Here is a 22833-nt window from a genome sequence, read left to right as displayed (position 1 = left end):
TTTAGAAAGATTTGTGAACAATATTTGAGAGAGATGGGTCTTCTTTGTACATAAAAAAAAGTTGTAGATATTTGAGTTCATCCATCCATCCATCTTCCATGCCGCTTATCCTCACCAGGGTTGCGGGTATGCTGGAGCCTATCCCAGCTGACTTTGGGCGAGAGGCGGGGTACACCCTGGACTGGTCGCCAGCCAATCGCAGGGCACATATAGACAAACAACCATTCACACTCACATTCAGCGGTGTCCAAACATTTTTCCACTGCGGGCTGCATTATTAAAAATCAAAGGATGTGGGGGTCCACTTTCATATTTATATATATATATTTTAAAATTTTGTAAAAAGGCTAAAAAAATTATTATATGTAAATTGGCAAAGACAAAGCAGTGTTGTTATTAGCTATTAGCATCTGCATTTCACATTCATCTATTTACACTGTGCCTTTTTGCTCTATTTTACCCATTATAATTATAATTCTAATTATTAATATAATAATAACAATATATTATTATATAATTATTATTAGAATTATTATTATTATTTTTACAGTGTGCCGCGGGCAAATTAAAAATGGGCTGCAAATGGCCCCTGGGCCACAATTTGGACCCCCCTGAATGAAATATTGTTAAAATGAAAACCAAAAAAATTGACAAAAGCTTCCTGTCTTTTTAAAATCATACTTGATTGTCATATCAGTGTAAAAATAAGTTAACCACTGTTAATATTACAAAGTAAAAACAATACAATAGCCAAATTTAATTTTGTAATCAATTTTTAATCAATTTTTTCCGCTATATTATTTCTTTCTCTGTCGTACCTGGTGGAATTTATAAGAACATGCTCTGCTGTCGCAAGAACATTTTACATTTCCCAGTCTCATGTTTACCTATTAAAAACAGTGTCTTATTTAAACCAGTGTGTCCTAATCGAAGCCTCGTGATTAATGTTTCCTCTTTTCTGCACTTGCCACCCTGGCGGCCCAACCCAACGTGAGGGTTGATAAGAAACAGTTCTCAACCCTTACTTTCTTTACTCCACTTTCTCTTGCCACATCCTCATTTCCTAATTACAGACTTGGCCTCTGATTTGCCAACTTTGCAGTGAACTGATGTTGTTTGTGTACTTAGTGCTTGCTTTGCATATTTGTCTGCCAACTCATTTTCCACCATCCCCACATGGGCCGGAGCCCACACAAATCTAACATGAGTTCCCACACTTTGAATTCTGAAAATCAGTACTAATACAGTATTTCACACACAAGGTCATTTCTTTCATTCGTGTTACCTGATTTAACATTTTCTAAGGCTGTACATATTATTAGTCTTAATAAACATGACTCATTCATACCTGTAGCTTCTTTTGGGCGCTCTTCCAACCCTGACTTCTACCCACACCACACACTGTCCAAAAACATGGCACACTGACCCCTAGCGGTGTAATCTGGAACTGCACAATAAGAAAACAAACCACGTACCCAACCCCCCCCCCATTGTTGATTGTTTTGGAATATTACAGTGACTCTGCAGTGATATATGAAACACAATACAGTATAATATAGAGTAAAAATACATCAACTGTTTTATACAATACAGAACTTAATATATCTAAGCTAATATTACACACAAATATTTAACTACAATGTGCAAGACAATTATAGTGTATTGCAGGAGTTTGCCAAGTGTGAGACAGGCCTCCCTTAGGAGGACTCCACGAAAGGCGGTCCCGACCGGGTTATGTTCAGATCTTCAACTGAAAATCGGCTATGAATGCGCCGCTGTTTCACTGTGTAACTCATTTGGCGATGGCGTCACCATTTATTGAGAACCCGGTGGACCTGGAAACAAGAATAATTTCAGTAGCACTATGACGAGAGTGGCTACATTGAGAGGACACTGATTCGCTAGCAATATCTGATGAATTTCTCTATATGAGATATAGATTTTCAGCTGAGAGAATACACTACATTTGCTCACTTTTTGGGCCGTGCATCAGGAATAAAATGCAACATAAAATGTGAACTTGGCCAATGTTTGCAGACGTGTACGAGTACTCAGCCTGTTAGTCTTCTTATATTACAATCTTTGCTGGAGGAATAAGCACTGTGAGGCAACAATCAACTGGAAGAAAACACTTCATTATTATAAAGTTAATATAATCACTCAGCTTTATTCGGCCAGCGGTCCTCCCTCGTTCTATTGGCGGCGCCAGTGTTGCTTTTGGCAGTGATAATCTTTTTTTAACTCCTAATAATGCCCCATAATAATTAATTGCTCATCTTGTGTAAAATACACCGGCTGGGATCGCTTCATTTTTGCGCGGAAGTAGAATAATATGAAATCAAATGCCCCATTTTATGTTAACGCGCACTGAGCACAAAGAACTGGACTTGATAAAGTAAGTTGATAACCACCGTTTCAGTACCGTTTACCTTTGTTTATAGGCTTTGTTGAGGTGCATCTTGAGCATAAAACCTAGGTCGGTTGAGCCACTTTTGCAGAATACCCTCTAACACAGGACTACCGAGTAGCATACAGTAGCACACCAAAATATGAACAGACCACACGAAACGTGACATATATAAGCAATGAGCACAAAATGCCTCAAATTATACACCAGACTTTTTAATTTTTTGTGGCGCAGGGGAGACCCTAATAATTTAAATGAATACACCTATAAGAAACCCATTTTAAAAAAAAATTGTAAAGACAGTTAACATAACAGTTCACATAACTTTATCAAATACAAAACATTAAAGAGCTAAATTTGCGTGATGCTTTCAAATGCTCGTCATACAGATATGGTGCTTTCAAGTGCTGGTCGTGAACTGTATCGTTTTTAAGGTAGCCACGGGGCAACAACATTTTGACACATTATTCTGGCTGTATAGAAAGACAGTTACGCGAGTGACACCTTTCTTTGAAACTGTCTTTTAAGGGTCGTCTGGTGAGGGAACAACGACTTTTCCCACAATATGACGTACGTTATTAGTCACGTGACTTTTGTTTGTAGGCGGGTCTTTGAAACTAGTTTGCGAGGATGACTTACCGCTCACTACGTGCGAAAGTTGTCTTCCTCAGTTCAGTTTTTGTAACGTTTTATTACATGGAAGATGTCATATCGTATTTGTAATTTGGAACAATTCCAAAGAAGACCATTTAAAATTATGTATTAGACCCTTTCAACGATTTAATAAGCCTAGTTGGTCTTACTACTAGTTGGTCTTTCTAGCTAGTTATTAAAGAGAAAGGAACCATGTAAGTGAGTGATTTAATGTTGGTATGTTGTCGTGATTGTTGAAACATCAACTAACAATGACAAAAGCACACAATTTTAAACAGAGTTAGAAGTGTTGACCAGCCTAAAGTCCTCTGCTTATAACATGTTAAATTGATCAGTATTTTTTAAGACATTGTGTATATCATTGGTTGCATTAACAGATTCTGTGAATTTTTTTTTTTTTTTCAGGGAGGGAAGATGTGTTGTGCGCTACAAATGCAGCCAACCTGGCCCCATACAGGATGTTTTGAGACAAAGACCAGGTTGGATTGAAGTCAAAGAGTGAGTGGCCTTTACATAGTCATGATAACATCATGACACATCAGCTTTTGTGCCATTTTTGTGGTGTCATTGTGTCTTATAGTGATAGTGAATGGGACTTCCACTGGTGTGGTGTGGGCTGGCTCAGGGAGAATTTGTTTATGGAGGAGCACGTAAGAGTAAACCACTTTCGCAACCATTATGAGGTGAGGGATTATGTGTCACTCTTAATTTTGTCACCACAATCTGCAGTTTATAATGATGTATGTATGGTTTTCTGTGTTTTTATGATTCAGCTGACTCGCAAAGATTTTATGTTGAAAAACCTGAAACGCTACAAAAAAAATCTAGAAAGGGATGCCAGCTGCATGGAAGGTTCAAAATGTGATTTCTTCCCATGCACCTTCGCACTGCCGAATGAGTATCATCTCTTTGTGGAGGAGTTTAAAAGAAACCCTGGCAGCACCTGGATAATGAAGCCGGTTAGCTGATCACAGATGGAATCCACTCCAATGAATGATCTCGTAAAGAAAAACTGATCTCTTGTATGTTTTCACAGGCTGCAAAATCTCAAGGCGCAGGCATCTTCCTTTTTAAGAAACTGAAAGACATCATGGATTGGAGGAAGGTTACGTGTGTTCATTTTAAATAAGAACGTATGGACTAGCAAACATGATATAATATGTTTGACAACTTTGTGCTTCAGCATGATGGCACCCGCTCAGAGGAGCAGAAAGATGCAGCTCAAGTGGAAAGCTATGTGGCACAGCGTTATATTGAGAACCCCTACCTGCTTGGTGGTAATTCACTGACTCAAGAATACACTTTTATTAGAAGAAGTAAACGGATACTTGATTGCTTATTTAGATTTTGTCTTCATAGGCAGGAAGTTTGATCTAAGGGTCTACGTGATGGTAACATCAGTATGTAAATACATTTGTGAAGTCAATATTCTATTTAAGCTGCACATTTTATAGCATCTTATATGTAATATTGTGGCTCAGTATTTCCCCTTGAAGGCATGGCTTTATCGTGAGGGCTTTGCACGCCTCTCAAGCACACGTTTCTCCCTGAATAGTATTGATGACAAGTGTATCCTTTTTGAAAATTTATATCAGGATCCACTTTAATGATGATATGTTTGTTAATTGTGTGGTGCTCAGTTTTTAATTTTAACATACTACTCATTCACAGACAGTGTTCACAGACAACTTCCTAAATCCTCCTTAGTTGCCTCTTTACAGATGTGCATCTCACTAATGTAGCTGTTCAAAAAACAGCTCCTGACTATGATCCTGAAAAGGTGAGCCTTTTCACGTGAACACAGCAAAACCTTGTTTTTTTTCCCCCCCTAAAGGCTTGCGTCCGCCTTTACATAGGGATGTAAATGGAAGATCCAGAAACTCCGTATGTATCTGACGGCAAAACATGGAAGGCAGGCGGTAGAAATTCTTTTCAAAGAGATGGATAACATCTTCATCAGCAGTCTACAGAGTGTGCAGAAGATCATTATAAATGACAAACACTGCTTTGAACTCTATGGCTACGACATTATGCTGGATGAGAACCTCAAACCGTGAGTTTGAATACAACACGTTTGTGTTTGTTTTTTACGCATGCCGGCACTGCATCAGCAGCTGTACTCACTGACACTCGCTGAGGCATGGATGTTTTATGTACACATACAAGTATACATGCACAGACAGGTACATGCATATGCACAGGAAAACATGCTCACACAGAGACAAGCAAACATTGGCTATTTTTATTACTCAGCTGCATGTTTTAAAAACAAAGTAGTAAAACTTGATGGTGTCAGAAATGTCAGAAATGAAACCAAATATGAGTAACAATGTATTTGGCAAACTGACTGACTATTGTCAATGATCCTGCTGTCAAATATTAATGACCATGTCTCTTTTTTATATTCACATCTTATTACATACATTTTATACTATCAACCCTTACTGAATTGCTTGCTATTTTCCATAGATTATGATCTCTGGCGCCCGCACGGTGGTTTAGTGGTTAGCATGTTGGCCACACAGTCACAGTCTGGAGACCGAATCTCCGCTGGGCATTTTTTGTGTGGAGTTGGCATGTTCTCCCTGTGCGTGTGAGGGTTTTCTCCAGGTACTCCGGTTTCCTCCCACATTCCAAAACCATGCATGTTAAGTTAATTGGCGACTCTAAATTGTCCATAGGTATGAATGTGAGTGTGAATGGTTGTTTGTCTATATGTGCCCTGCGATTGGCTGGCAACCAGTCCAGGGTTTACCCCGTCTGTTGCCCAAAGTCAGCTGGGGTAGCCTCCAGCATACTCCCGCAACCCGAATGAGGAGAAGCGGCATAGATAATGGATGGATGGATGATCTCTGGTTTAGTGATGCCACTCCATATTTCCATGCAGGTGGTTGATTGAGGTCAATGCCTCACCGTCACTTGCACCCAGTAGTCAAGAGGATTACGATATGAAGTACAGCTTGCTGGAAGATACTGTAAATATTGTGGATATGGAAGGAAGGTAAATATCTATAATGAGCCGTGATGTTTATTTTGTAAAAAAATATATATACAGTATATACAAAGCTAATGACCAGTTTGAAATTGATAACATTACAAAAATGTTTTTCTATAGACATTAACAATGCTGTACCATGTTAGGTTGACTGGGAAGGAGAAGAGGGTAGGCGGATATGATCTCATGTGGAATGATGGGCCTGTTTATAGAGAGGATGTTGACCCAGAAATATTCGGCTGTTCGTGTTTAAAAGCCAACACATACTTGGGTAAGGCAGCTCATTTGGTTAGAACTGTTTACACTGTGTTGCAGGGCACGGCACAAAAATATGTAATCATTCTTTATCAGCGAAAGTATGCTTTTTTTTGTTTCGATTTGTTTTTGCAGGGTGTGCAAATAATAGGGGAAGCCAGCTCAATTGGCTTCTTAAACCATTTACATGCCAGAAGAGGATGTAAACTGATCATTGGATTATAATTGTATAGTAGACTGTATGTTTGCTTTATGTGATGAATAAAATAAATCATATTTGCCACATTGACTACTATTTGTTCTACACTCAAGCAGTGGGTGAGTCGTGAGTAGTGCTGGTGTTGGCGTAGGCAGGAAACACTGCACAAGAAGAAAGTGATAGTGTTGACAAGATGGGAGGAGGGAGAACTGGTGCTGGAAAGCAGTCAAGGCAGGCGGTAATGGCGGATAGTTTGCACGGATGAATAGGAAGGCTTGAGGAATTGACCCTCCGTTATGACACTGGGAAGTTTAAAGTTCATTACAGATACCAATGTATATCCATCCATTTATTCATTTTGTACTGATTGACCTGTTCAGGGTCACAGGCAGCTGAAGCCTGTCCCTTGACTACATGAGGACTACAATCTATGCTGGCCTGTTCGCCAGTCAACCACATGACAAATATGGAGACGGACAACACTCACATCCACACACAATCACTGAGTGGTAACTGTTCTCACACTGCCTACAACTGAAGTCAGGTGAGTCTGCTAGTTCATCAGTGACTCCCAATGTAATAATAGACAAGTAAACCATGTTTGTTGCTATAGTTGTCATTATTTGTTCACACAGTTGAACTTACTGGAACATACTGTATGTTACATTGCCCAAAGTAAAGTTATTAAAGTTACTTTTCCCAAGTACCAGCACTTGGCTGGCAACATTAAAAATTAGACACAAAAACAAAACAAAAAACAAAAAAACCCAGGATGACTTAAAGTGGACAATTGTGCTATCACATTTGAAAATACTACAGTATGATTTTGTCAGATTGAATAAGGTTTACGGGTTTTTGTGATATTAAAAACACAAGAATTTAATACATTTATAGTCATGTATGTGCGTTATTTTTTAATGTATCATATTTATTCTAAACTTTCCTTTTCCTGTTTACCTAGTAGTTTCCGAATAAAGCGGAAGTTCCCAGGAAATACCGGAAGTAGAGTGTGACAACTATGCTGTTGTGTTGTGTTACCTTGACAACAGCATCTGCACTGAAAATTGTCCCCTTACGTTTCATACGTTTTATAAATCAGTCCCATCACATCGATGTCACTGTCAAAGAATAAGGTAAGATTTTATGTGATCTAAGCTTTCATGTGATCTTTGATGTCAGTAGAGCTAAGATTATGAACGACGTTATTAGCAAACTTCGCTATTTAGCAAAGTTGAGATGAGTCACTGGAAAGCAAACGTAGTTGTGTTAAATATAAAAAAACACGACTAATATATGCTGATACAGCACTTGACATCAACTACTATTGTGTCTTATGTTTTGGTAAAATAAAATACTAAAACTTTAGTGATGCTGGATAGACGTATTTATGTATATTAAATTATTATTGTAAACACCTCACACAGCAGTTAGCCTCTGTAGATCATACTAGCAACATTTAATACGCCAAGTAATCAGGTTGCCTTCTAAATTTTTAATAACGTTACTATATTGCAAGTCAACTATTATTGTTTGTATTTTTATATACTTTGATTTTAATGAGTTATGATAACTAAAATCTTAAATTGTAAACATTAAGTACTGTTGTATTTAGTCAAAATTTTTGATTGATTTGAATATATTCAATATAACTTAGAAATGACCTAAAATCTTAAGTTATAACAAATTAAGTAATGTTGTATTTAGTCATGGCCGCACGGAGTGGTTAGCATCTTGGCCACACAGTCAGGAGATCGGGAAGATCTGGGTTCGAATCTCCGTTGGGCATACGTTGTTGGCCACACTCTGTGTGGAGTTTGCATGTTCTCCCCGTGTGTGCGTCGGTTTCCTCCCACATCCAAAAACATGCGTGTTAGGTTAATTGGTGACTCTAAATTGTCCATAGGTATGAATGTGAGTGTGAATGGTTGTTTGTCTATATGTGCCCTGCAATTGGCTGGCGACCAGTCCAGGGTGTACCCCGCCTCTTGCCCGAAGTCAGCTGGGATATGCTCCAGGATGCGCGGCACCCTTATGAGGATAAGCGGCATAGAAAAAGAATGGATGTATTTAGTCATAATTTTTCTGTTCTTGTGTTGCCTGACTGTTGAGGGACTGCCTTGGCTGATACGTTTCTTCAACATTACATGGAAGTCGGGAACAGTACCTCTGGATTGGCAGGAGTGGTGGTCCCCCTTTTTAAGAAGTTGTCTCCGCCAAGGCTGCCCTTTGTCACCGATTCTGTTCATAATTTTTATGGACAGAAATGGAAGAATTTGTAGGTGCAGCCAAGGAGTCGATAGGGTCCAGTTTGGGGGCCTTTGCATCTCTTCTCTGCTATTTGCAGATAATGTGGTCCTGATGGCCTCATCAGCTGTGACCCTCAGTGTTTACAGGGGCGGTTTGTAGCTGAGTGTGAGGCTTCTGGGATGAGACTCGGCACCTCCAAATCCGAGGCCATGGTTCTCAGTCGAAAAGGGGTGGATTTCAACCTCCGGGTTGGGAGCGTTGGGAGTCTTGCCCCAGGCGCAGGAGTTCAAGTATCTCGGGGTCTTGTTCACGATTGAGGGAAGGATGAAGTGTGAGGTCCACAGACGGATTGGCGCGGCGTCTGCAGTAATGCGGTCGCTGAACCAGACTGTCGTGGTGAAGAGAGAGCTGAGCTGGAAGGCAAAGCTCTCAATTTACCAGTCGATCTATGTTCCCACCCTCATCTATGGTTATGAGGTTTGGGAGGATCGAAAGAACGAGATCGTGGATACAAGCGGCTGAAATTAGTTTCCTGCATAGGGTGGCTGGACTCACCTTAAGAGATAGGGTGAGGAGCTCAGAGTAGAGCCGCTGCTGCTTCACATCGAGAGGAGCCAGTTGAGGTGGCTCGGTCATCTAGTCCGGATGCCTCCCGGACGCCTCCCCTGGTGAGGTGGCATGCCCAGCCGGGAGAAGGCCCTGGGGCAGGCCTAGGACACGCTGGAGGGATTATGTCTCACAGGTAGCATGGGAACGCCTTGGCGTCCTTCCGGTGGAACTGGAAAAGGTAGCAGGGGACCGGCAAGTCTGGACTTCCCTATTGAGACTGCTGCCCCCGCGACCCGGATAAGCGGAAGACAATGGAATGAAATGTTACCTTTATTATGACGATGACAGCTCAAAGCAGTTGTTAGCTTTATATTATACACCTCAGAGGATAGATGATTTATGTTAACTTAATGTCACATCTACCCTGTGTCTTTATTATCCCAACAAATTAAGTCTCTATATTGTCTTTCATTTTTGTATGGTATTTTGTGATTGAGCCTTAATTTTGTTTTTCCTTTTTCCTTTCCTACATTTGCAGACATCAGTGTGCAAAACTTTCAACGATTGTAGAAAGCCAACTGAGAAGTGGTGGGTAATGTTTGAAGTATTTTTTATAGATTTATTTTTAGGATGTACACATGGGATCTGAACATAGTGATGTGTTTCCAGGGAGGGAAGATGTGTTGTGTATTACAAATGTGGCCTCCTTGGTACCATACATGATGTCTTGAAACAAAGGCCAGGCTGGGTAGAAGTCAAAGAGTAAGCACAGCATTGTGTGGAAATATCATCATTGTGGTTTGTTATTGTGTCTGTTCTTTTTCTCACAGTGATGGTGAATGGGACTTCCAATGGTGTGAAGTAGGCTGGCTCAGGGAGAATTTTGATCATTCATACATGGAGGAACATGCAAGGATCAACCACTTTCGCAACCATTATGAGGTGAGAGAGCACATGCCTTACTTATTTTACCTCTTTAATCAACAGCTTTAAAGTGTTCATGTCACCAAAAAGTTAGAAAAAAGCAATAAAAAAATGAAAGTACTGGCGTAATAAAACATTTTTGTCAAACTACTGGCACCCCCCAGCAAACAACTATAAAACCCGAGTGAAGTTGTGATTTTCAAACGCCCCCTTGGCGAGTTTTCTGAACTGCCGCCATCTTGGCTGTGACGTCATGTCGAGGAGCAGACAAACACAGCCATGGGCACACAGCAAAGCAAAGAAAGTGAAATATTCACAACAATGTGTTCCGATGAGTATGGAATAACACCTACAAAAACTCTGCCACAACAGGTATGTTATTTGAATTGCAGTGATTGACACTGACAGATTGACTTCAAGATACAAGACAGTGAGTACCAATCGCTGTTTATCTAGCCCTGAAATTTGGCATGAAAACCCATATTATTCTAAGATTCATAGACAATGCTAGTACGAAAACTATGGATTTACTTACTGACACTGACAAATGGGGCGCAAGACACAAGACGACTGACAGCGATCGCTGTTTAGCCCAGCAATTTGGCATGAAAACCCATGTTATTATTTTAAGATTTGCAGAAGATATATCGGAGAAAAAATTGGATGGATTTACTTACTGCCACCTTGGCACCAATGTTCTCTCTAAGCTGCACATGTGCGCAATCGCACGCTGCATCCTCAGCGCAAATCCATGCAACACACAAAATAAAATCCAAGCTGAACTGTAAGTGAAATAAACACAACAGTTTATTCTGTACACTTTTGCAATGCACCTCAGCAAGTGACAGGGGTGACAACATACGACACAATGACAAACACTGCCTAGTCAATGTGGCTCAACAAACCGAGGCTTTTTCCTCAAGATGTAACTCAACAAAACCCAACATCAATCAGACTCAATTGGTCCTGCGACGGTGGCTATCAATTTACTTTGTCAAGTCCGGTTTTCGGCTTTGTGTTAAGTGCACGTTCACATGAATGGGTGTGTTAGGCGTTATATTATTCTACTTCCGCTGAAAAGTGAAGTGATCCCAGCCAGTGTATTTTACAAAAAATGAGTATGTAATTATTATGAACATTGTGAGGAGTTCCCCAAAGATTATGACTGCTAAAAGCAACACTGTCACCGCCAATAGAGCGAGGGAGGACCGCTGACAGAATAATGCTGAGCATTGTAATGGGCAAGTTAACACTGATCATAACACTTAACACTTATTATACTAACTACACCCTACTAGCCTTTTCATTTATCAACGCTCCACATTGCACAGCTTTCACATTTGAACACTTATCCATTTAAACATAAATATATTGCGGTGACATTTCCGTGTGCTAATGTTGGCCTGATTATTAATATTTCATATTGCATTTTATGCAATGGGGTGTCGTGTCTCTGGTGTAAGCATAAACTGAAGCTCCTGGTCAGATGAAAGGCGAAACATCTTCTAAGACAACCTGAACAGCCTAGTTGCGATCAATTGAATGCCTTGAGAATGCCGAGGTTATTTGTGTGTATGCTCAGACGCTTAAAAAATTAGGTGGAACATTGATTGCCACACTGCCACGGTCGAACATGTTCTGGGTTTTTGACTTTTTGTTTATTTCCATCTGAGTCAATGGTTGTGTCTTCCCCAGTCTTAGTCGAGAAAAGATAGTCGACAGCTGATGGTAGTAGGAACACTCTCTAGTAATACACAGTCAGTCCCAAACTTTCCTTTATCTGAGGCGCAGTATCAAAACAACTGGCCTCTAAATGTGCTGAAATACAATACCAAAGAATTTCACACCTCAAATGCCATCTTTTGCAAATCTGAACAGGCGTACGCTGTCTCCTCGAGTGTTTGTGCAAAAGCCTTCCACACAACTAGCGGGCATATTATAAAAGAATATATAACAAACAACAGAAATTCAACTCTCAAAACTGTACCGCAACAATATAGAATCCAATATATTCCTTGAGCATTTCCGGGCGGGAGGGTTCTCGACAAAACTTCGGGTCCTTCTTCTCCAATCTCAGGTTTCAGTGACAAAAAGTGTTAAAAAGGGTAAGTATTTAAACATTCAAGCACACATCGAACACAGAAAATATGTCTTTCAATGTTATTTTTCATGGCGAAAATAACACGATTAACATGTTTTGGTGACAGGAACACTTCAAGTAATTTAATTATGCTTTTTATGTTTCAGCTGACCCGCAAAGACTTTCTGTTAAAAAACCTGAAAAGATACAAAAGGACTCTGGAAAGGGAGGCCAGCTGCACAAATGGCTCCAAATGTGATTTTTTTCCCTGCAGTTTTGCACTGCCTAATGAGTATCATCTCTTTGTGGAGGAGTTCAAAAGAAACCCTGGCAGCACCTGGATCATGAAGCCGGTTAGTTGATCACAGATGGAATCCAGTGTAATAATATAAAAATGACTACTATGCTGATTTAAAGAATCAGAATCAAGCTTTATTGTCCTTCCTCTGCATACAGCTGAATGATTGTTTTGTATGGCCCAAGGTGCTACAAATACTGTGGCACCCCTAGTATTCAGTATTTGTATTTGTATTTGTACTTTATTTATCCCACAGCGGGGAAATTCACTTGTTACAGCAGCAAGCAAGATACGCAAGTAAAGAATACAGTGTAAAGAATACATAATGACTACAACATGGTTCAGGTGGTACAGGTGTTGTAGAGCCTGACAGCGGTCGGTATGAAGGACCCTACACTAGTGATACTTTTTTTGCTGCAAAATGCATTTTTTGCTGACAAGCAAAAACAAAGTGAGAATTTTGAGAGAAAAAAAGTTGTCTTTATGCACAAAAAAGCACAGAAACTGAACCTAAACCGTGACCAAAACATTTTGGTACTGTGAGTGACCTAAACCGTTGGGGTGAAGAGACCAAGTACGGGTGGAGGGGTCTCTTATAATGGCATAGGCCTTGCGTAATTCTAATTTAATTCATTATATAACTTTTCATCTCCTAAGGAACACAGCATGGTCGAAGGGAGACCCCGATAATTTTTTCAGCTGTACTCGGCATGAATGGCCAAACCACTTTCTTGTATGTTTTTACAGGCTGCAAAATCTCAAGGCGCAGGCATCTTCCTTTTTAAGAAACTGAAAGACATCATGGATTGGAGGAAGGTTATGTGTGTTCATTTTAAATAAGAACATATGGACCAGCAAACATGATATAATATGTTTGACAACTTTGTGTTTCAGCATGATGGCACCCGCTCAAAGGAGCAGAAAGATGCAGCTCAAGTGGAAAGCTATGTGGCACAGCGTTATATTGAGAACCCCTACCTGCTTGGTGGTAATTCACTGACTCAAAAATACTTGTTTATCGGAAGAAGTAAAACAAAATGTTATTCCTAATTCAGATTGTCTCCATAGGCAGGAAGTTCGATCTGAGGGTCTATGTGATGGTAACATCAGTATGTAAATACATTTGTGAAGTCCATATTCTATTTTAATTGTACATTTTATAGCATCTAATATCTAATATTGTGGCTCAGTATTTTCCCTTGAAGGCATGGCTTTATCGTGAGGGCTTTGCACGCCTCTCAAGCACACGTTTCTGCCTAAATAGTATTGATGACAAATGTATCCTTTTTGCAAAGTTGTTCAGTTTGTAATTAAATGTTGATGCAGTATGTTTATATTAATTGTGTGGCTTTTATGTTTTAATTTTAATATACTGCTCATTCCCTGTACAAGTTGAGCATTCATAAATCCCAAGTTCCTGAAGCTTCCTTAGTGTCTTTTTGCAGATGTACATCTCACTAATGTGGCTGTTCAAAAAACAGCTCCTGACTATGATCCTGAAAAGGTGAGTCACTTCATGGTAACATCACATTATATCAGTGAAAATCTTCATACCAGTTTTATACCCCTACCTTATAACCCGACCTTGTGCTTGTCTCTACATAGGGATGTAAATGGAAGCTCCAGAAGCTCCGTATGTATCTGACTGCAAAGCATGGGAGACAGATGGTAGAAACTCTCTTCAAAGAGATGGATAACATTATCATCATCAGTCTACAGAGTGTGCAGAAAATCATTATAAACGACAAACACTGCTTTGAACTCTATGGCTATGACATTATGCTGGATGAGAACCTCAAACCGTGAGTTTAAATACAAAGCAAACATTTATAGGGCTTGATTTAGTGCTGACTTTAGGCTTTCCAAACTATGTATTACTATTGTAAAATAATTATCTGGACTTTGACATTGTTTATCTAACATGATTTTACTGAAATGTTAGTTTTCCATTCCACTTGACTCTCCATTATAAACTAATGCTGCTTGATAATACTAATGACATCCAATGACATCACCCGTCATCTTAAACATTTGTCCAATGGCATCATCCGTCATCTTATTGCAGGTGGTTGATTGAGGTCAATGCCTTTCCATCGCTTGCACCCAGTAGTCAAGAGGATTATGACATGAAGTACAGATTATTGGAAGATACTGTAAATATTGTGGATATGGAAAGAAGGTAAATAACTTTTGTCTGTGGCAGTAGAAGCATTGCTGACATTCATTATATTAATATGATATGGTCTGCTTTGGTCATTCCATGTATAGCCCAGCACACAACCGGACGTACGTTTTTCTTGGCCGTGTGATTTTTGGCGTTCCCCAAATTGCTGCGTTTTTTTGTTTGTGGAGAACGGCGATGTGGTGACCATGAAGGAGTCATGCATGGAGGATGTATGAAATATCTGAAAGTGCATTGGCCGCACTAATTACATATGTGGGGTGCATGAGTGCCGCATGGCACACCTACAGAGTCCGCAAGTGCAACGTACAAAAAAATATATATTTGCCCACACCTGACACCAGCAAAATGTACAAAAGACACACGATGGCCGTATTGACGAAGCACGAAGACGTACAAAGTGCGTAAGTTTGTCTTGCAACCTGAAAAAAACATAAGCGCTCGTAGAATTTGTTTGACATGACATAGAACCTGTGGAGCCTATCTATGGCCAGTCTGCGGCTCGAAAATCAGCACGTTACACGCACGCCCTTTGTGCGTTTCTTGCATTTTTTGCATGCGACCTCGGCCTTATACAGTTATGAATGGGAGATTGACTATACTGCACACATTAACAGTGTTGCACCTCCTTAGGTTGACTGGAAAGGAGAAGAGGGTGGGTGGATATGATCTCATGTGGAATGATGGGCCTGTCTATAGAGAGGATGCTGACCCAGAAGTATTTGGTTGTTCATGTTTAAGAGCCAACACATATTTGGGTAAGGTACCACTTTTTAAGGATTCATGCCTTACTGTTTTACAATGTGTCAATAATATGCTATCATACAGTCCGTTACACTTTTGTATGTTCTTTTTTTGCAGGATGTATGAATGACAGGGAAAACCAGATTTTTAAACAAATTCCAGCCCAGAAGGTTTGATGTTCTACAAAAGAAGTTAATATGGCAGATTGGGCATTAAGGTCTCTATCATTTCTGCAAGTAGGTTTACATGCTGGGTCATATTTGAATACTTATGAGTCTGTCAAGTTAGTGGTTCTCAACTGGTTTGGCTGCGGGACCCACCATCGCCCCTCAATAACACATGTCCAGCAGATATCTGCAGCTATGTGCCGGACGAATGGCATGTTAAGTCCCCACTCCATGTCCTTCCCGTCCCGCTCAAGTTTAACAAAGTCGCCCATAAACATACCACACACCTTGTGGCGGCGTAGCACGTGAATGGCACAGACAAGAACGCAAGGTTCAGTCATAGATATTGGGTCATTACATTTTTTCCCCCCATGCAACCCACTGAAAACTGCTCAATTTTGGGTCACAACCCACCAGTTGAGAATCAATGGTGTACAGTACTTTACTCTGGTAATTGATAAACTGAATAAGACTAAAATTCAGGATATTTAAGACGCTGGAGGGTAAAGCTTAATATTTGTAATAAAAACTATTAGGAGCACAGCACCAAGTTTTTTCATTTGTTCATATAAGCAGCCAATGGAACACTTCTGTGCAGTTTATTTCAATGTCAAACAACTATTTACTTTCACCATTAAAGAAATATAACCACAATGTTTCTGCCATGCATCACAGGGCTTTGATAGTTCACACATATCTCAATGCATATCTCTTTACAATTTGACTCAAGCAAATGTGGTAAAACACATGGATGCACTATTGTAAAACATGTCCTGAAGAACTATTGTAAAACATGTTCTGAAGACTCCAACCGTACATCGCAATGTACGAGTGGTGTTTAGTTGTGTGTATTACCTATCGAGTGGTGTGTATTACCAATGTTCCCGTTTTTTAATCACAATGATACAGCACAGTAGACATTCTGTTTTGTTTTGTCTTTTACTAAATATTTTTATGATGTATGACAATGTAAACATAACAATGACAATGATCCACCACAACACGTACATAAATATATAACTATGGTGTATAAAATTTGGAAAAATATGCATTTATATTGATAGCAAACATTACACAGTCTGTAATTATGCCAGAGCTCAGGTCTATGCAAAATACTTTTCATTTTTCATAGACAACAATCCACGCTGTTAATACACTAAAAGCCCTTTTTAACAAAAATGTAAAACTATTGCACATCTGAAACAAGCACTTTCCTGCAGCATGCTGTCATTTATTCATAAACCTGCTTCTCAGACAAAGATGCAGTAACTCAAAGTACACATCTTAAAAATGAGGCACCAAAGAGCAAAGTGAGGCAACATAAAATAAATAAAAAATAGAGAACAATAAAGCATTGAAAACAAAGACATTTTCTACATTAAGACCTCTACTAGTGATGGATGTCTTATCATATTTAGTGGTGGAAATATATCAGTTGCTGGTAACCTTAACCATGGATTACTTATGCTGAAAGCTGGCCACTAGATGACAATTTTATTTTATTTTTCAACATTAGTAGCATAATAAATAACTATGCTGTGCAGTTTGGTTCCATTTGCGTGAAGCTGAGTACTGTATTCAAGTTCTGGAGGACACTGTGTTACGCATTGCAACATTGTGATCTTAAATTACTGTTTCATGTAATGTGCTTTAAAGTCCCGATGGTTATATTGTTACATAGCTGCTCAAACTCTTGAAAGTGATTTGGACTGTGGCATAACATTATAACACGTTAGTATTACACAGAAAGCAAGCAAAGGTTCGAGCTAGAGTGCCAAGTGATCGCAGAATAAAGCATTGTAGAACTAGAATCGTTACTTTGCAGCAGAGTGGGCATTTTTTGTTTTGCCACCACCAAGTGGAGCCTTGGGGAGGGACTGTGTTTCTTTAGCAGCTCTTTTCACGGCGGTCTTTGATGTCTGACCTCCTGCCGCCGTCCTCTGCCAGTCCTTCTCTAATTTCTTCGAGGTGAGGGCCTCTTTCTTACTTGACCCTAGAACACTTTTCTCTGCTCCGACTGCTTTGACCGCACTGGGATCCTTCTTAACATCGGTCTCGGAGTTAGCTCTGACTCGGCTCTTCCTCATCTGACCTCTACCATGTGGGTTCGTTCCAGATTCCTGTGGTTGCTTTCGGGCATTGCCTGTTGCCTCCATGTGCCTGAGATGGTTCCTTCCTGCTGAGGGACTCACTGGGATCTGGGCTCCACCTCCACCTTGTGTTCCTTGGCTCCTACCTTCTTTGGCAGCTTCTTGCGTCTCGCTGCAACTCCTCTTCATGGGCGCCCCCCGTCGGGTTCTTCGCTCGAGCAGTGGGCTGAGACGAGAGTGGCTCTGGTAGGCGTAGGCTGAACAACTCCCATTGCACAGTGGATAGCGAATGTGACAGTGTGGGCAAACTGGTAGGCGGGAGAGCTGGTGTTGGGCGGTAGAAGAAGCAGGAGATGGCGGATTGATGACACATGGGAAGGCTCGCTGGCTGTGTCGCGCCCCTTTTGGGGAATTAAGTCGTGATGATGGAGCTGTGTGAGGTCTGGGTGAGGGCCCTGTAGTGACCATGTGTCTCCCAGGTGGACGGCTGCTTTCTGCTTGCACTGTTTGAATCTGGAGCCACTCAAGCTGCAGTAGTCTCTCCAGGAACCTCTCCAAAGGTCCTACTGGCTTGGGCCTGGGAGCACCACGACCCTCCGTATGAAGAAACAATGCAAGCTGTCTCAGGCTCCAGGTGTTGAAGGGTGGAGGCAAAAAGTCTGGGTAAGAGTGGGTGGTCATCTCACACTTGTTCTTGTCTTCATCACTACCATTCTCATGCGGTCCTGGGATGTCCGGTGGAAAGTCGTTGGAGTTAATGACCTCAGCTCTGAGATTTAAATGAGGCGGTGTGCAGGGAGTACAAGGCGATGGCAGCACGGGCAGCCTCTCTGAGTCCGACAGGTCGCTGGCACTATCACTGTCATCAGCCTTGTAGGGCTCCTGAAGGGCCTCGAGGACGGGGGCGGGGCAATGAGTTAGCGGGTGCTGTGGCATGTGTCGTAGTCCTGATATAGGGGACAAGGGCAGAGACAGAGCTTGTCGATTTTTACCCACCCCCCTGTGATGATTCTGCTGAAGCTGGGTGCTGCAGTGGGACACCCTCCTCTCCTCGCATCTATGCACGTTCACATGTCTGACATCTCGCTCTTCTGCCGGGCTGTGAGAAACACAAACATGAGGAAAAGCTTATGAGGATTACTGTACCCTACACAGCCTTCTCAACACATACCTGGAGAATTTGCTTATATTCCGAGAGGTGCAAGTTTTCAACTTGGAACTCCTTGACTGTGAACCCTGTAAAAGACACCTCTTTTAGTACTTGACTATTTACAATACAAGCAAATTGCACAAACACAAAAGAGAATTTTAATGTATACAGTAATCCCTCCATCGCAGTTAATTGGTTCCAGACAAGACCGTGATAAGTGAATTTCCGCAAGTAGGATTCCTTCTTTATAAATAGAATATTTTTGTAGTTATGGCATAAAAAAATCTGTTTCCAATCTTCTAAATATGTTGTTTAACATTATTAGAGACCTCTAGACATGAAATTACACCCATATAGTCACCTTTACATTCACATTACCCAATACAATAGATATACTTCGAGAAAATAATCCATTTAAGACAACTAAGACTTGTGCTTGTGTGTGTTGTAATAAATGTCTTCCAGACGTGTGGACAGAGGTGATGTCGTGGGTTCAGAGTTGAGTTTTGGTGGGGTTACGGCCACAACAGTTACCCGTGTTGTTATTATTAGAACTATTATTATTATTATTGTGCCTGTTGTTAGATAATTTAAACCTGCAATAAAAGCCTGTTGTTCCCGCAAGCAAGTGTATTGCTTGTCTCACCGAACGATTACTTTCACCTAGTGACCAATGTAGAATACTACAGTTAGAACACACAATTCTAATGCGGCTTCTTAATTCCTTGTATTTGTATTTTTGTTCATTTAGCTGTTTTTATGCTTGACAATGCTGAATTTAGGTGAAAAATGCGTAACATTTGCTTCAATATATATATATATTTTTTTACTAATAGGCCGTATTGAACTACGAAACAGCGGCTTAATAATATATTGTTGAAAAACCGTGATAGAGTGAAGCCGCGAAACTCGAACCACTGTGGCGAGGGACGACTGTACTTCATATTGGCACCCATTTACCCTCTGCACTGCTCCCACGTTGTTTTTATCCTGACCTGGTCCTGGCAGGCCACTCTTCGTTTGGCCGGCTGCTTTCTTCATCTGCTTACCCTTCTTTGAACTGTGCAAGCAAGATAGGACATGACTGTCTTAATATCGCATTAAGTGCAATGGAAAGGCACAAAAGTGAGGCCTACCTGGTGTTTGGTCCGCTATTTTCAGTGTTTTTCACCCGGATCTTCTCTTTGGAAACGACGCGTTTCAGTGTCGTGGATGCTGCACGCTCCTGTATGATGGGTCCCATGTTGCAGTTTGATGGTGGTCATTTGAGACTGCAAAATTATGTAGCGCTATAGCCGAAAATAATTATCAGATGTTCTACTGTGAGAATAAGGGTGTAAACATCCATTTTCCGAGAAGTGCTGCAGTGCATCCTGCGTCAGTGTTGACAGCTGTCTGCACACAACGCGTTGTTATCGTCTTTCCCATTTAGTGCTTCTTTGAGGCAACACATCGGCTTTGATTCCACTGAAGCGGTGGCACAGCAGACGTATATGACTTAATAACACCGTCATACGGGTAATTCGCTTTGTGTGGCTCGCAGTCCCAGTCCGACAGGTTTGTTTACCTGCCGCTGACTGGCTCGCCGCTCACACTGACGTTAACTGTACAGGTGCATTGTGGGACTTGGAGTTGTAGCATTCAGGCTTCGCTTTCAAATCAAAGAGGAAAGCCCTCTTAGGTAATATACTTTGTCGATTGTAAACAACAGTTAGGTCTAGCGTGGACGCTGAGTGATACACTTGTGAAAAAACTGATTTTATTTGGATTACATCTGCATTACGTGAATAAAATCACTCCATGTCCCAGTTGCACTGTGGCTCGTGTGCAGCTTCCTAACAGCTGATGCACCATAGCTGATAGTCAGCGCAGGGAAATTTAAGAGTTTTTAAGCTATGGAGGTGCTCACCAAGCTGTGTTAGACAAACACACGGACATGGAGGTACAAGCCGAGACTGCGGCGTGAAATTTAGATGTATTTCCACGCTCCACGTCTTCATATGGTAAGACAACGAACGTCTGTCTTTAGTGAACTTTTAAATTTAGCATAACATGCAGCTTTGCACGTACTCAATACACGCCCCCTTTTTATTTCCTGCGTTTGCAGTTATGTTATCACACGTGCAGCCACAATATTGTCCACCATGTCATATATGAAACACATTAGGGAAGCATTAATGCTGCGAACCTACCTGAAATTTCAGGTAGGTTCGCAACAACTATAACACAAACGACAGCTTCAACAATACCTGTATGATACACACATGACAGTTACGAAGGAAGCATTTTGTCAGTTGTGCAAATATAGTATAATAATGTAGACAGTGACTGATTCCTAACGTTATTTGTAGGTGAGCAGGGCACCTGTTCCTTGACAGCATGGACAACGGCTGGTTTATTGGACAAGAGAAGATTTTGCTCTCAAGCTCTGAACAAGATACAACAATGTCTAGCTCTTGCAGAGTATTTTCAAAACCCTGCGTGACCATCAACCTGACTGACATGCTACAGGGAGTTAAAAGTGGTTCAGAGAAGACGCCAATTCCTATCCGGCCACCAGGTCCCAGATTCCCTTCACCAAAGCCCCATGACCTCCACACCCCCTCTTGTGAGCCTATGCCGAAATCTATCATCCGACAACGGTCACAGTCTCTTCCACCTGTCACAGATAAGAAGAGGCAATACAGACATACAGGGGTACGATTTACTGACTCTTTGGGCCTAGACCTGGAGAATATCAAACTTTTTGATTCGGGAGAGGAACCATGTGTGCCACATCATGTTAGCTTTAGATTGCTTATGGCTGCAGAAATGGCAGATGGAACACACTTGGAGATATCCTTGCCTTATTTAAAGCCACTTTTTGACCAACAGCCTGGCGATCATCCTGCATTCTTGCATCGACTCTGTAAGCGCAAAGTGTGCCTTGAGAGAGTCCTGTGTTTAGAACTCAGTGTGATTGGAATCGCCCAAGTGCTGAATCTGGATTTTGAGAAAGCTGTAACGGCCCGCTATTCATTTACGGAGTGGAAGAGCTGTGCAGAAACTAAGGCCTCGTGGGTGTCTACCAGCTCCAAGATCTGTGAAGGAGGAGGTCAACTCAGTTGTGATGTGTTTCATTTCCACCTGCCCATTCCTCCATTCCTGCAGCCTGGAGCAGTGTTAGAGTTTGCCATTCAGTATAAGGTTTGTGGAGCCGAATACTGGGACAACAACGATGGAGAGAATTATAAGTTAGTTTGTCATAACTACAAGCATTCTGTTCCCAAAGAATGTGAGGACAGTATGGTTCACTTTTTTTAGGATGCTGCCACAAAAAACACCAAGCACACTTATTGAGAATGTATGACTTCTTTGTAATTTTTGTAAAATTATAATGCAATCAAATTAATTTTTTTATAACCCTAGATTCAGAATGAACTCTTAACTTCGGAGACTCACTAAAAGAGAAGTGGACACACTCAATTAGTTTCTAACTACAGCTCCCAGTTATAATTTTTGTCTGTTTTCATAGTGCACTTCACGTGGAAGCACTTTCATGTCTGAATGGAAATTAAGCTCACTAAATATTATTTTTTTTATATATTAAGTGTAAATGAAAGAGCCTTTGTTCAATATTTATTTCACCAAAAATAAATTCCTAGTTTAACACTGGTAGGAATTTGGTAAGTCATGTTTTTAAATTATTTTTTCTGTTTAGAGAAACATGTGGCACATAATTTTGTAAGCCAAACGTGGAAGAACGACTGCAGAAGTCATTTATATTTTTTGTATTTGCTAATAACCACAAACAATGTGCAATTTTGTGTAATAAAAATGTGATCGCATTTCTGATGTCTTTTTCAGCAATAGTATAAAAAGTATGGGTGGTAGAGTGACGTCACAATTACCG

At 40.7% G+C, this 22833-nt stretch overlaps 4 protein-coding genes across 7 annotated transcripts; 3 read left to right on the top strand and 1 right to left on the bottom strand.

Annotated features, from left to right (window-relative positions):
- The first annotated feature begins 3099 nt into the window (after positions 1 to 3099).
- LOC129177498 (probable tubulin polyglutamylase TTLL9) lies at positions 3100 to 6665 on the top strand. The gene is given in 12 exon segments (XM_054768711.1): positions 3100 to 3255; positions 3467 to 3559; positions 3642 to 3744; positions 3835 to 4020; positions 4098 to 4338; positions 4421 to 4461; positions 4543 to 4630; positions 4783 to 4841; positions 4918 to 5114; positions 5949 to 6062; positions 6203 to 6327; positions 6447 to 6665. Coding segments are annotated over 12 exon segments (1320 nt in total). The 5' UTR covers positions 3100 to 3253; the 3' UTR covers positions 6518 to 6665.
- An 856-nt stretch (positions 6666 to 7521) lies between these two features.
- On the top strand, positions 7522 to 16473 carry ttll9 (tubulin tyrosine ligase-like family, member 9). 4 transcript variants are annotated; one of them, XM_054768732.1, is made up of 14 exons: positions 7522 to 7643; positions 9845 to 9894; positions 9976 to 10068; positions 10137 to 10248; positions 12478 to 12663; positions 13356 to 13424; positions 13503 to 13596; positions 13677 to 13708; positions 13799 to 13886; positions 14054 to 14112; positions 14214 to 14410; positions 14674 to 14787; positions 15424 to 15548; positions 15652 to 16473. In XM_054768732.1, the coding sequence occupies exons 1-14, from the start codon at positions 7623 to 7625 to the stop codon at positions 15708 to 15710; spliced, it is 1299 nt and encodes a 432-aa protein (XP_054624707.1). In that variant the 5' UTR covers positions 7522 to 7622; the 3' UTR covers positions 15711 to 16473. The 4 variants fall into 4 exon arrangements, with proteins under 4 accessions (XP_054624707.1, XP_054624699.1, XP_054624716.1 ...); XM_054768724.1 differs by having other exon boundaries at positions 13677 to 13717; XM_054768741.1 differs by lacking the exon at positions 9976 to 10068 and having other exon boundaries at positions 13677 to 13717.
- fam217ba (family with sequence similarity 217 member Ba) lies at positions 16287 to 20526 on the bottom strand. Its single transcript, XM_054768679.1, has 4 exons — positions 20078 to 20526; positions 19902 to 20001; positions 18963 to 19027; positions 16287 to 18890 (listed from the first exon to the last, which is right to left on the bottom strand). Exons 1-4 carry the CDS (start codon positions 20182 to 20184, stop codon positions 17516 to 17518), a joined length of 1647 nt encoding a protein of 548 aa, XP_054624654.1. The 5' UTR covers positions 20185 to 20526; the 3' UTR covers positions 16287 to 17515.
- ppp1r3da (protein phosphatase 1, regulatory subunit 3Da) lies at positions 20506 to 22758 on the top strand. Its single transcript, XM_054768763.1, has 2 exons — positions 20506 to 20944; positions 21293 to 22758. Exon 2 carries the CDS (start codon positions 21321 to 21323, stop codon positions 22242 to 22244), a length of 924 nt encoding a protein of 307 aa, XP_054624738.1. The 5' UTR covers positions 20506 to 20944; positions 21293 to 21320; the 3' UTR covers positions 22245 to 22758.
- Positions 22759 to 22833: the final 75 nt, after the last annotated feature.

This window comes from Dunckerocampus dactyliophorus, chromosome 1 (genome assembly GCF_027744805.1).
Source record: "Dunckerocampus dactyliophorus isolate RoL2022-P2 chromosome 1, RoL_Ddac_1.1, whole genome shotgun sequence".
In the NCBI taxonomy this organism is placed as follows: domain Eukaryota; kingdom Metazoa; phylum Chordata; class Actinopteri; order Syngnathiformes; family Syngnathidae; genus Dunckerocampus; species Dunckerocampus dactyliophorus.
This window is presented reverse-complemented; position numbering and strand designations above follow the sequence as displayed.

Coding starts and splice junctions, on each gene's coding strand:
- ppp1r3da (XM_054768763.1), top strand. CDS start 21,321: ATGGACAACGGCTGGTTTATTGGACAAGAGAAGATTTTGCTCTCAAGC.
- fam217ba (XM_054768679.1), bottom strand. CDS start 20,184: ATGGGACCCATCATACAGGAGCGTGCAGCATCCACGACACTGAAACGC. Junction 19,028..19,901: donor ACGTGGGAGCAGTGCAGAGG/GTAAATGGGTGC, acceptor TGTCTTTTACAG/GGTTCACAGTCAAGGAGTTC. Junction 18,891..18,962: donor AATATAAGCAAATTCTCCAG/GTATGTGTTGAG, acceptor TGTTTCTCACAG/CCCGGCAGAAGAGCGAGATG.
- ttll9 (XM_054768724.1), top strand. CDS start 7,623: ATGTCACTGTCAAAGAATAAG. Junction 14,411..14,673: donor CTGGATGAGAACCTCAAACC/GTGAGTTTAAAT, acceptor ATCTTATTGCAG/GTGGTTGATTGAGGTCAATG. Junction 14,788..15,423: donor ATTGTGGATATGGAAAGAAG/GTAAATAACTTT, acceptor GCACCTCCTTAG/GTTGACTGGAAAGGAGAAGA.